At 37.3% G+C, this 13,906-nt stretch overlaps 1 protein-coding gene across 4 annotated transcripts in view; it reads right to left on the bottom strand.

Annotated features, from left to right (window-relative positions):
• The window catches only part of LOC102688735 (isoaspartyl peptidase/L-asparaginase), a 60,650-nt gene that overhangs the window by 37,411 nt on the left and 9,333 nt on the right, over positions 1 to 13,906 (bottom strand). For 2 of the 4 annotated variants that reach the window (XR_001480354.2, XM_015363142.2), the window contains exons 3-5: positions 9,425 to 9,582; positions 6,878 to 7,385; positions 754 to 973 (exon numbers count right to left, since the gene is read on the bottom strand). Coding sequence is in view for 3 of the 4 variants with exons in the window: in XM_015363142.2 (XP_015218628.2) it covers positions 754 to 973; positions 6,878 to 6,988 (331 nt within the window). In the remaining variant the exon portion in view is untranslated. Of the gene's footprint in view, positions 1 to 753; positions 974 to 6,793; positions 7,386 to 9,424; positions 9,583 to 13,906 lie in introns of those variants that run through there. The other 2 variants (XM_006638866.3, XM_015363143.2) reach the window with 2 other exon arrangements.

Raw genomic sequence — 13,906 nt, 5'->3', positions numbered from 1 at the left:
CCTTCCTCTGTAGGATATCTTTGATTGGCCATTACAGTGGTTTTCAGTCCTGGTCCTGGAATACCTTTTACTCCAAGGGGGGCTTAATAACAAGCTAATTTATTTCAATTTTCTATTTTAGTCATTTTTTAAAATTTCCATTCATCTCTTTTTAAATGCGAATGAGATTCGCAATAGGTATGAACCCTGTGCTAATTAGTGAGTTTCAGGACTCCCCTCATTCAGGTGAGGTAGCTGGAGCTGAAATGGATTTAACCAGAATAAGAAAAAAACACTGACTCATTGCAGAAGTTATGCAGTGTCACTCCCAAAACATAAACAAAACTGTTTATTCTTAATGAGTCAATTCTGAAATAGCAAAGTGATGAGAGACTGCATAATGTTATGCATACTGTTAGCTCTTTAACTAGATTATTTTTAAAATGAAGAATGACAAAAGTGTTAAAGAGCAACCAGTTCAGTTACGGGCACCAATTATCACCAATTAATTGATTAAGGGCCATCTGGAAGAAAACCCAGCAGACAGGTGGGTACACCAGATCCAGGACTGAGACCTACTGGGTTATTGAAATTGTACCCTCGCATTTATCCCCTGAGCAAGGTGAAATGGGGTGGCTGAGTACCCCAACTCGTTACTTCCTTATCTTCCTGCTTATCTTCCCTCTGGCCTATGGGCCCATACAGACCGAATTCCAATTGTGTTGCTCACCTTGTAAGGAGACTGGATCTAGCGACATAGCCATGAAAACCCACCTGCATCAAAGACTGGATCATCTTCCATGACTCTCACAGCCTGTTCCACTGCATCCAGGCAGCTTCCCCCCTGCTTCAGGACGGAGAAGCCCCCCCAGGCTGCGGCCTTCACCCCTCTCACGCTCGCTCCTGACATCGCGTCAGGAATGGCCCAGGCCCCGCCGTGAACGACTATCACCGGCTTCATCTTCCGCTGCTGCCTCCCCCAGCGCCACAGGATCTGCCAACGAGCAAAGTGATCAATCAGCCCCAGAGGCAGCACCCCAATCTACGCAGTATGTTTCCAGAAAGAACAGAGGAAGAAGGAAACGAAGAACGTGTTCCAGCACTGTGTTTCAGCAGTAAGCATTTGTTTTGCTCTTTTATTTTGACTAAATATACAGTATGCAAAACTACAGCTGTGAGTATATTTCAACATAGATTTTACTTGCGTTCAGATGGGCTACCACAGTAAATCCAGATTCACAACCAAATAAAATGACTGGCTGTGGTAAAAGATCAGTAAAGTGTAACAAATCACAGCCGAATCAAGCAAAGGAGCACAGAAAACTGAAAAAATATTGTTCAGATTTAACATTCAGAAAGAGAGCTGAAACTGTATCTTGGTGTCATATCCAGGGATGACAGGTTGACATACAGTATACAGTCGTCTGTTAAAGGTAGGCTGAACAGGATTTCATAATGTGTGTTGTGAAACATATCTGGGGTCAGCCACAGTTCTTTGTGTATCTTAATTAACTGCAGTCAATATATAATTATACCCATAATTGTGTTAATTATAGTGTACTTGCTATTTGGGTGTATTGTATTTTAATCCTTCACCTCATTTGCACATTAACATGCAGAAAAAAACAGTTCAGGTTCAATTACTGTCTATTTAGCTGGAGCCTTGAATAAAGGATTCGGATAAATGAATAACGTTAAAAAAATGGTAGCATACCTAACAACCTGCCTCATTTGATTAATATGTGCGATGACTGCACTACAGAATTGTTTTGCTTAAGGACAGCAACATAGTTAAACTGGAATTAGAGACAGTTTGAGAGGCAGGGCTGAAGTTCTGATTACGAGTTAACCCATCATTCACGGTTCCAGGTTGTGTTTTACAGTGAGCAGCTTCAGCACACAGTGAAGTCAGCACAGCATGAAGGTACAGTACAAGGCTCCAGCTCGGGCCTAGTGGTCACGGCCCAGAGGGATGCAGATGTTTCTTTGGTTTAAAGTTAGGGTCAGGTGTAAATCTAGGGGTGAAAACCAAATAATGTTATTTCTGGTTTGATTAAATTTATGTTTAAGAATAATTAATTCACTAAATTATTTGGGTAAAAAAAAATTACCTTAGCTGAGCAGAATTTATATATATTGAAAACCTAGTCTATTGCATGAAAATTATTGAATGGGGAAACATAATTAAAATGGTCTACACTTATCAGCTTTCTTATTATATTATACTTTTAAAGTGCATGATTAATACTTCAATTCTAATACAATAAATACAATCAGTCTCCATAAGTTTGTGGTATTTACTTTGAAAAGGTTTTTAGAAACTGTTAAATAACTTAACACCCTTTGTGTAATATGATTTATTCATATTATTGCTTTTTTACACGACCCACTGATTTATTTGTTCATAAAGGAAGATGGTACTTCGATTACTTGGTCGTCAGTTGCAACAAATCATAAGAAACTAAGCAACATGAACATACAAACCCCTGAATCCTGTCCAAATTGGCATATTATATGCAAAAAAATAAAATGTATTTCTTTTGTTGTACACTGCCTAAATGGAGAGAATGTGATGTATTGCCACACCCTTTAAAAAACAAGGACTTGTTAGTCTTACTTCATACTAATACCTCTTGCAGAAAAGCCCCATTTAACATTGACAAGACCATCCTTTCTGGATATTGAAAGCCTATCAATCTAATGCTTTCACATAAACATTTCTTACTGTGGTAAATTAGTGTTAAACAACAGGACTGTATAAGCACCCTGTACCACTAATGAGCTGGAAAGATGATGGAGAAACTATCTGTAAGAAAGCCCATCTGTAGAATCCAACACTACACCTCAGTTTTTCTGTTATGCTTGAACAGGTTAACCCTTCCTACACCTTTTTCAAAAGTATCACTCTTTACACAATAATATAAGCAGACAAAATGTTAATTATTATATCAAAATGGACCTGGCAAAGACAAGTTTTTAACTTGATAAGATTATTCTTTGAAAAAGAAACTTCAGTAATAGACACAGAATAAATGATATGATATCAAAGTATATGACTTTCAGAAAGCTTTTAAAAAATGAATTCTAATAGATTAATTCTTAAATAGCATTTAAGCATGTTAGGTATTCAAGGTAATGCTTGTGTTTGAACTGACAATGGGTTAATAGACAGGGCAGAGAGGGTACAGGCAAGGGGTGAATGTTCCAATTGGAATGATGTCATTAGTGCAGCATCACAAGGCTACGTGCTAGAGCTGCTGCTCTTCCTAATTTATACCAGTGCCCTAGATTCTGATATAATTAGTAAACTGGTGGAATTTGCAAATGTTACCAAAATAGGAGAATTAGCCAACATTGTAAAAGTTGCAAAAGGAAATTTGCAATGGTTTAGATAGGGCAAACACCTGGCAGATGGTATTTAATGTAGAAGAGTGCAGATACCAAAAATATAAATTATAATTATATTTGGGAGACGTTGAGCTTTTAGACACTACCTACAAAACTATGAAGGCGTTGATATTCATGCAGATCTTTTTACTGGGCTTTGGGGAAATGTCCTGCATGGGCTTTGGGGAAATGACAGAGCTTAATCATGTATGTCTTGAGCAGAAAGGAACAGAAGGGAACTGGTATTCAAAGTACTCAAAGGCACTGAAAAAACTGAAACCCCTGTACATCTTCAAAATCAGCTGTGTGTGATTTTGTGAAACATAAACAGATAAGGCAAGTTGAAACAAGGGGGAAATGAACTTAAAACTATAAATAGGAGACAGTTCTTTACACAGTGGTCTGTAGGAGTCTGGAACAAGTGCCCTGGCCATGCTGCAGATTATTCGATTCTTACAAGACACAGCTGTATGAGCTACTAAAACACAAAACAGGCTAGATACTGTAGGCCAAAGGAAAGTTTTCTTACATTCCTGTACTGTATTCCTAAAGATTCTGGGACACATAAGAGAAACCCTCTGAGAGCATTATATTTAGGATATATACAGTAAGCCTTTCTAAAAAAAAGTCCAACAACCTTGAAAAGTACAGTATTTTCACAAGGAGGAAAAATCTACAAACCCTCCTTTTAAGTCAACATTCTCAAAAAGATCAAAAACCTTACTGGAAATTCTCATGGAGTAAAATGAACTTTATTATTAGAAAATTGAAAGCATGTCATATGCGGTGTGCCGTAACATTCCTCTAACGGACAGTACCATTTCTTGAATTACTAAGTGAAATAGTATAATATAGAGAAAACCTGAGAAACTCAAGATGTTTATTTGAAGCATTTTGTTCTGGACACAAATTGGAGACCTGCTGGAAATGATAAGAATCTTGGAAACCACCAATATGAGGCAGGTGCTGTAGGGGCTGAAATGAGCTGGGATTAGGATGAGCCCAGTATCCACCACAGGTTCACACCCAGTGTGTTTGTCTGAGGGAGAGATGAGCAGCATGATACAATGCATGTAACATAATAAACACCACTGTTGAATACTAATCAGATGATAGAGGATGAATAATATTGGTGTCAGTACTTAGAAGAAAAATGTTAATATAAGTCAGTCTAATCCCAGATCAATGAATAAACTAAACATTTTTCTTGTGGTAATGATTTATTTGAAAATTATGGATTAGGAAAGATTGTTTTTCTCCAGTGACATGAATTTAAATTATTCCTTTATGGAAACAAGATCATATGTTAAAAAGTCATTTGGAGATGAAAAGGAATACAATGTAATTTAATGTAAGTTTCTATGCACAAGTATATTAAATGTGTTTATGGAGCATACAACAACAGAAGAGTAATAACTTGTATTGAAGCAGCCTTCTCTGTGTATCTTACAACCCTGTACTTATAGTGTACGGTATATACAGTATATTGAAACAATTAAACTGTTTTTCTTTTTGCAAAAACACAATTCTGTGGAGAACTTCTATTGAACTTCTATTCATCCAATTTGCTTTAATATAAGAGATCATTCTGATAGATCTGTATTTTGCAGTACAAAAGTAGCCTTTTAGCTGTACGTATGTGTAAAGAGGAACAAGTTATGTTAATGAAAAGGAGCCCCTGATTCTGTCAGATTTGATTGATTAATGTGAGTTTTTTTCCCACAACACGTCATAATGGCTGCTCATGCTGCCCTCGCAGGTCTTCTTTTTATCCAATCTAAGCTCCAGTAATAACTGTCAAAGATGTTATGATGGTAGTAAACAGTTGAAGGGTTTGAGAAAACCGTTGATGCTGCATAACATGTTTAATTTCCTTGTTGGGGACTGTAAAAAAAGTATGTTAAGCAAAACAATGTTAAGCAGGAAAATATTTCCTATAAAAAATAATGGAAATAGGGGTTATTGTGACCATATTGTGACTGGGAGGACTTAAATATTCCCTGGAGGGTGTTGAGTATGACATATCAACACTCTGGGAGAACTGGAAGAGAGGTGTGAAGTCAAAACCTGTAAATGAATGTGGAGGATTAGAAGGAGCAGAGTCTGTTGTTAAGGGAAGGAGGAAAGTGCGATCCTAGTTTCAGGAGAACTTTGGTTTTGGACTTCTTTCTATAATAGGAGTTCCGAAACACCTCTGTGAAGATGCAGAAGAAGAGATCAGTATGAGTTAGAGGTGAAATGGAAAACTATGGATTTGGAGAGAACTTTGGTCTTGATCACTCTAACACATTCCCTGAAACGATCTCCCAGTCTCCTTCTCCTATTTACATTGTTGAGACAGGAAGTTCTCCCAGAATGTTGATACTCTTTCTACCCCATTCTTCTTACTTCACTTATCTCCACTAAACCTACATGGCTGGCTGACAGCACAACCACGTCACTGCCACAACTGTTGTCTAAGTTCTGGGACTTAAACTTTTTGCCTGAAAATCCCAGTTAGAAATTGCACCTGTACGCAAGACAGAATTCTGCTCAATGTCTAGCCTGCAGCCAAGACGTCCTGAACAGCTAGCTACCACTGTGCATGACCACATGATCACCGGAGCAATGCGGTTAGCCTTTCGGAGACTCGCCCAAATATCTCAGTATTCAGAAGTGGTGCCACACCAAGATCAAACCAAATTTATCCCCATCTGTGACTCGCCCTGACTTGCAGTTGCCCTTGTGCACAGACATTGTCCTCGTTTAGCTCAGCACAACCCACTGAAGAGACCTATCAGTGTGAGGCTACAGGAGAACTCTCTCCACTTTTTACCTCGAGCAGCACCAGGACCTGATGAACATCGAGTCAGCGAAGCAGGGATTGGGCAATGCTGTGACAGACCCCATGAGCTGTTTCCTTATCCTTTTGTGTGAGAATTATGAATCGTGAATACTAAATTACAAATACTAAAGACATAATCTTTGTTTTGATGTCTTCTTAATCTTCTTATCTGCTTTAGCTTGATAACCCTCACTTGAACCTGTGAGTGAGCTTGTATGTGTACACGTGTGAGTGATGATCAATATTTCTAAACATTCTACTCATTTCAAAATTAAACTTAAAAATGTATTAATTTTACTGCATAGTGTTAATGCATACAGAACAAACATATGCATTAACATTAGTATTGCATTAGTATAGTAACGGCACAAATTTATCCCATTCTTTGCTTTCTGTTAGTACAATTGAGCAGAATCACACCTGAGAATGTGATCTCTAGGTACAGGATTTTACAACATATAACACCAAAGCTGCAGCCAGTGTCTGTTTGACAAAAGTGGACCTACAGTACTTAGAAATTGTGATGATTTTATTAGTCACCTTGCATAAAGATACAGTATGCGCTACAAAAATTAAATGCAATAACAGCAAATTCGTACTTACATTCTCATGCGATACGTGAAATCTGTCAGTGTGCTCTCAAGAGTAGAACCATATTGTGCAACTTTCATAAACAGAATAACTCACAGTGCTGAACTCCAGACACTCAAGCTCCTGTGTGCAGCGTTTGTCTTCTGAGAGCACGTAGGCAGGGCAGAAGGAGGAAATGGCACATCTGCCACAGTGCACTTTACCCATTGCTATAGAAACAGAAATCTGGGGAGCTGTTTTATTAACAGGGCTAATCCCCAGCGTCAGCTGGCTGAAATGTCAGCTCAGTTCAAATCTCATTCCAGAACATGTTTCTAGGATTACTTTGGCAGATCTCCATAGAGGCCCCTGGGTGGGAAAAAGGGAAACATTTATAATCTCACATTATATGACACCAGCTGAATATTGTATATTGATCAAAGTTACATTTTAAAACAGAATAGCCCTGTTTAGTTTTTCTTACAACGAGGTCAAACGCAATAGTAGAAGCCTACCTTAGAATCCTTGAAATCAAACACTTTGAAAGTGTAGGAGAGGGTAGCGATAACTGTGTGGCAGTGGTGCAGCTCATGTTGTTTAGGCACAGACATGCTCTTCCTCAGAGCTTTCGAGGTATAAAAAGAAGGAAAAAAACTTGATCACATAAAGAGGTACACAATGCCAAAATTCATTTTCCTGGAAATACAGAAAAAGATTCTTAAAGTCAAATTGCTGAATGTACATGTCATCAATGTCTTCATTCAGAGCTGAAACACAGGATATAAATAATAAACATAGAAAGAATACTAAAAACTTAAAAAATCAAGTAATAAAGAAATGATAGTTATAATATTGTTAAGGCATTCTGAAAACGTATTACAGCTTATCACTCTTTCAGATATTTGGGTAATACCAGTAGTTATAGAATAATTATTTTTTTATTCTCTGCTAAAGATGACAGAATAATCCAGCATGCTATAAATAGATAGAACTTTGACCACTTTGGTCATTAATATCTTAGAACAGGACATACAATTTGACATTTTTGTATTTCTGTAATTAACATTACACAACTGCTTTTTTTTTAAATTGATGTATTGTATTTTTAATGATATCGTTACGGCCGAATGGGTCATAAAATCTATCGTTAGCATTTCACATCATAATGAACAACTCAAGGTCTAAAGAGAGTCTGAAAACAATGGGTTGCTTCTGAGTAGTTTACATAGCTGTAGGTGGGCTGAGAGGTGATCAAAGGGCATTTTCTGGTTTATTCTAGTTAATTAAATTCATGATTAGAAGCTTCAATACATGAAATCCATGGCATTAACAGACAGAAAGGAAAAGGGAAAGGAAGACAGGACACAGAGATACCTGTACATTATACATTCTCCTCTGTTTTTAAACTGCTCTTTTCATCAAACATTAATATAAAATCAATGGATAGCAATTACCTCATCTCATTTTTGGAAACGTGGACTTCGTTAAAAATGTGTGTTTAATAAATGGTTAACAGCAATATAAGGCCATTAGAGAGGGAATTTAGTAGGACGATGGCTTTCTGGATGAAGAAATGTAAAAAGACTTTTGGATCTCAAACTGCACTTGCTAGAGCACTTTCAGTCCAAGATCTGAGGAACGTATTTAAAGCGTTCTAAAAACCTAAATGTCATAAATGTCATGCTTTTAGGGTGTACAATACACTACTGCTGTTTGTTAGGCAAGAGCTACTGTTTTCAGATCCACTTTGTCTAATTAGGTTCTAAAAATTCCAATAATATTTCCATAATCTTACATGTAATACATGTCAAACAAATGTCCTGATTCAGAACTTCCTGATTCCACTTCGCACTGCATGGGCACTTTACTGACTCTACAGTATGTCAATGACATCTAAATAACATCTCATCTCCTTGAGAACAATTAGCAAGATGTCATTGGGCCCTGGGGATTTATTAATATTGAGTGATTTGAGAACCCAATCCACTATAGATCACTGAGCTATAATTAATGTTACATTTATATTTTTATGTATCTGCACACCAGGTTTCTGAGTTTTGCCAGCAGCCAGATCACCCTGCAGCTCACTGCTGGCAGCCCACTGAAGCTCAGCAGGTGTGAGCCTGGCCAGTACCTGGTTGGGAGACTCCTGGGAAAGCAAAGGTTGTTGCTGGAAGAGGTGTTAGTGGGGCCAGCAGGGGGCGCTCTGCTAGCTTTAAGAACGCCTCTTCCAGTAGCAACCTTCGCTTATAAAATGTGGTTGGAGACTCTGATATCTGCATACCTGTAACCAAATCTTTTAATTTCTGAGATGTAATGGTTAATATGTGTTTCTTAAACTTTTCAGTTTTTAAAGGCATCTAACAAGGTATTTTTCAATCGTAACTTTTTGTTAATATTTAAATATTAAAAGATAACATTTATTTTTTAATATATATTTTTAAGTTTTCACCCAGTTATTACCTTACCATGATGTTCCCAAGAAACAAAAAAATAAAATAAAATTAGATGCTTAATATTCTCCAACAATAGTGTTTTTTGCTTGCATAGCAAACTGCTGTCAGGACCTAATACTGATTTGATCCTCTGTCTTCTGGAGTCCTTGACACAACATAAGAGGACAAGGCTAAGCTGTTTACCAGCACCGATCATGAAACACTGTACCTTTTATTCCAAAACAATAACATTCCAACTCTTAATTCCTTGATCCTCTCTCTCGTTCCTTCTCCAATGGAACTGATGGAACTGCCTTCTGTCTCCTGATGGTAAATGCTCAACCTCTGCTTCCTGGACTTTATATCTTCACTTGAACAGTTGTCTTCCTTCAAACAGAGATAGTTTCATAAGAAATTATTTTTTAAACAAAGCTATCTGAATTAGACTTCCCAAGCAATTGGTTGAGTCTTCGACTCTGGACAATCTTCAACATGTTCTTGGTTGAAGATTTACTTAGCAACAAAACTAAACAAGCAAACATAATGGATGGAATAGCCTGCTGCCACTTCAACCTTTTCTCCCATTTTAATTAAGATAAATGTATTACTATTCAGTTTATCACATAACTGTTCTTCAAAAACTTAATGGGCTCAAATGTGCCTTTGTCTAAAAACTCATAATGATATAACCTGCAGTTCTAAATACTGCCCAGGAGGATGAGTTAATATGTCCTACACATTTAACAACTGTAGAGTTTTTATTATTATTTAACCATAGCATTATTAGAAATAGCAGCAGCAGTAATGGAAGTAGTTATAGGAATGTAAGCTACTTTAACACACAGAGAATGAACATCTACAGACATGCTCTTCAAGTACATCCTCATTTTAGAGCAATTCATCTTTTAACAAGCTCCACAGTACCTTACAGGAGAGTACATACTGATTGGAGAAGTGTATGTCTCCCAGTTAAGGAGAATAATGTCACTCCACACCAGTAGACACCAGACACTGCAGCTGGTGTTTCACCAAAACCTAGCCAACTAATGTCTGCCTTATTCCAATGTCAGTCTGTAACTTGTGTGCTGATGTTTGAAGCATCCTTGTCACAGTCAGTTAATGAGAATTATCTGGATAATAGGTCTAAACCTGTTCTCTGAGTAGGCCACTTAGTAGGTCCTTTCCATAAAAAATTACTTTTTTCATAATAGCTAGGAAATAATAGCTAATATTGCTAATATGAATCTATTTCAAACAAATGCTACTTGACTTATGGGCAGTCTAACATAAGAACTTTGCACACATGACAGAGACTCATAACGACCCTCTCACTACCTCTCTGTGCATTGTACAGATAACACAAATGCAAAAAAAAACACCATTGTCTTTTCCACTCTTATGGTAGGTGATAATAATGATGTCTCAGTGCCACAGTAGATGATAAAAGCTACAACATCTCTTCTCGTTAAAGAAGAGGGGCAGCTCAAAGGTTACTGGGTAAACAGGTACTATATGTGCATCTCAACACTGAAAACTGAAATGAAAATTATTTTCCTTCTAAAGCTGCACTAATTGCGTGTACTCCTTTGTTCAGAAGTTGAGTCTGTCATTGGAAGGATGGAAAACTGCAGGAGAAGCATTTTAAAGAGCCAGGCTGCAACTAGGGGCATACAGTACCAGAATCTCAAAGGAATAATGATGAATTAAGGCTTCGTATTTCTTCTGGTAGGCTTTATTTATTGATCTAAACAACTCTTATGCATTTAAGAAGACATCTGGGAGGTCAAACACTTAAGCTATGGATTCCCTATTTAGATGTGGTTCTTGCTAATGAGAATTGTAACACTAGCTGGCATTTTCTGCTCACTAATGACGGTGCACTCATTTCCTCTCCTTTTAAACCAAGTGTTGGTTTTTCACAGTCCACTGTCTGGATTTTTAACAGAAAGTGATGCATTAGAAGATATAAGTGATGCATCATTTGTTCCTTCAAACTCATTTGCACTTCAGAACAATTTGTGCCCAGGATCAATCGAATAGATTCTCAAAGAAATATCTCATATGTTTCTTTCAGCACTCACTGCAATTAATTATATTGAATTTAAGAAAAAGAAAAACTGCAAACTACAACAGCGCGTGGTGCTCGCTGATGGTATAATGGTATTGATTACAGCAATTTATCTTTCTTTTTTACCTTGAGCATTCAACATGAATAAAACATGAGGAGTGAGTTCATAATTATTATTTAGCAGTTAATGCATAACTCAGATTGAAACATTGACCCTGTACACTTGTACCACAAAGACTGGCAAACTCTAAAACACACTAATGAATCATCGTTCTGAAACTCCTTCTGTCACCTGGAGATATTAAAATGTTAAAAATGAGTAAGCAGGAGATTGTTCTGTTGGCACTCACCTCTTTACTATCTGTCACTCTAATTGACTGTGTTAGTTTTATTTAAGTCTTTTGTTTCTTACGTTTCATGTTGCCATTAAGCCCCCCTCCCGCCTCCACAACCGCCACACCTCTTCCTAAATGTAACACACTAGTGTATATGTCACCAGAGATTCAGGTGAGTACACATATCTACAGTAATTGTGAAAAACGATCTCCTGAGCTCAGTTATCATTTAACAAATTTGCTAAACTCACGACCAAATCTTGCAGCCCTCCTTAGCTTTAGCATCTACAGTACGTTGGCAGATGGAGGCATTCTTGTTCATGACTGATGGCTTTTATGATTCATGCAGATAAATGGTACTGCCTTTTACTGAGATGCAGTGAAATCCACACAAGCTATCTTACCACTGTGTTTTTTGCAGTGGGTTACATGCACCAAAATTAACTTAAAAGCCGTGTTTAAATTTCTTAACTGATCAATGCACATTATCTTTCTTTATGTCCAGAGCTCCAGTGCCCCCAAATACTTTTCTTTCTGTTCAGAGCCTCACCAGCAGCATATTAAATTGGTTATTATATGTGTCAGTGCTTCACAAATCATATTTTAAAAGCCATTTTACATTCGGATTTCCCTCCCTGAGGACTGCATGACTTAATTTACTTCTACAGATGAATTGATTTTTAATTTCCTTGACCTGCAATCATAAAACGTGTTATTTTTCTGAAATCTTCCATCTCTACTTTCCTCTTACTACTATCTGATAGTTCTGAACTGACATCTTTTATAGCTAAGAATAGAAGCCTGGTTTCTATCTGAGATTCTTCACATTTTTCTGTTTTGCAATCCACAGCATTCAAAGCCTGCTCTGTACATTTAAGCAATTTGAATCGCAGCCAGGCTCTGCCAGGTAGCATTATAGATGTTTACGATCATTATAACAAGCTGTAAGAATAAAAAGTACAAGTGTTCATGTTAGAGTTTCTTTTTTTCCTTAGCTATTTTTCAGCTAGTGAAATGTATGACATTCTGCCTGCATTAACCCCAGTGTTTCTGTACTGGATAAAATTTCAAAATTATCAAATTCTTTGCCTTAACATTTCTGGTTATTTTTCTTTACCAAAGGCATTTCTAAGGCTCTGTGGTGGTGCTTATTATTGAGTTTACACAGGCTGTTATTTGTAGGGGACAGAGATAAATATTTTGTCTAATTGAAGAGTATGTCTTGTTATCAGATGTACTGTAGTTAGAATTATAATTAAAATCTGTAACAGTTTAAATAGAGTTGTGCTGCTGTGTCTTTACAGTATTGACCCATAATACTCAGCTTCATTCAATGAAATTTGGGAGTTCAGAATGCAGAGCTCAGAAAAAATACATTCTCTCCATTTAAGGGTGTAGCATTGGCTTTTAAGTACACAAAAGGGCAAAGAACACAGTTAAGCGTAAGACATTTTCGGTCATAAATTGCTCGCTCCCAGGATACCTACTATTTGACCATAAGTGAAAAATGGTGTTTAGGATTATGGGAGGCCTTTTGGCAGAGACCTCAATAATCTCAGCTCTTTATCTGTGAATGTCAGGAGTTAACATTGTGTCTAAGAGACTCGATTGCTTTCTGTTTTCTTTAATGGACAACATCTGGAAGGCGTTGCCCTCAGCATACAGCAAGCATTAGCAGATTTGTCAGATGGAATCTGCCCTAACTATTCTTTCTGAACCATAAATAAATTGCACTGAACAAACAGATTTCTAAGATAGCAATATCTCGGTACCCTAGTGTCTAGCATCATTCCTCCTGCAGCCCAACTCCGTTCCTCTTACTGCATACTTATTACACCTTCAGGCTTTTTGTTATACATTTCTCAAGGCATCATGATACACAATCAATCAATATTAAGCAGGAAGGGTTGATTACCTTGATGTTAACAACATTACATTTGAGTCAATTAGGCAGTAGCAATGTATTTCCTAATAGAAATCTATCTCGTCTTTGGTTTCTTCAGTAGAATTAATACAATGCTATGTAATGTGTGCTGTGTCTGAAGCAAGTCCAGATATGAGCTCATTTTATAAACTCTCAGTCTCAACAAAGTGTATGCCTGTTTTGTGGTGCTTATATCCATCCATTCATTATCAATGTCCTTGTCCTGACAACAGCTGTGGCATGTTGCCATGTTCCGTCTAATACAAACTGTGTCAGGGCCAAGTAGAGGAAGAATCATCTGCCCTTCCAACCTCTGCTTGTTGAACCTGCTTCATCTTGAGTTGGCTGTTCTTCACTGTATGCTCTATCTGCCTGGTCACCACC

The sequence above is a fragment of the Lepisosteus oculatus genome, chromosome 17 (genome assembly GCF_040954835.1).
Source record: "Lepisosteus oculatus isolate fLepOcu1 chromosome 17, fLepOcu1.hap2, whole genome shotgun sequence".
NCBI classification, from domain to species: Eukaryota; Metazoa; Chordata; class Actinopteri; order Semionotiformes; family Lepisosteidae; genus Lepisosteus; species Lepisosteus oculatus.
Note: the sequence above shows the minus strand (reverse complement) of the source record. Positions and strands in the feature narration are given on the sequence as shown.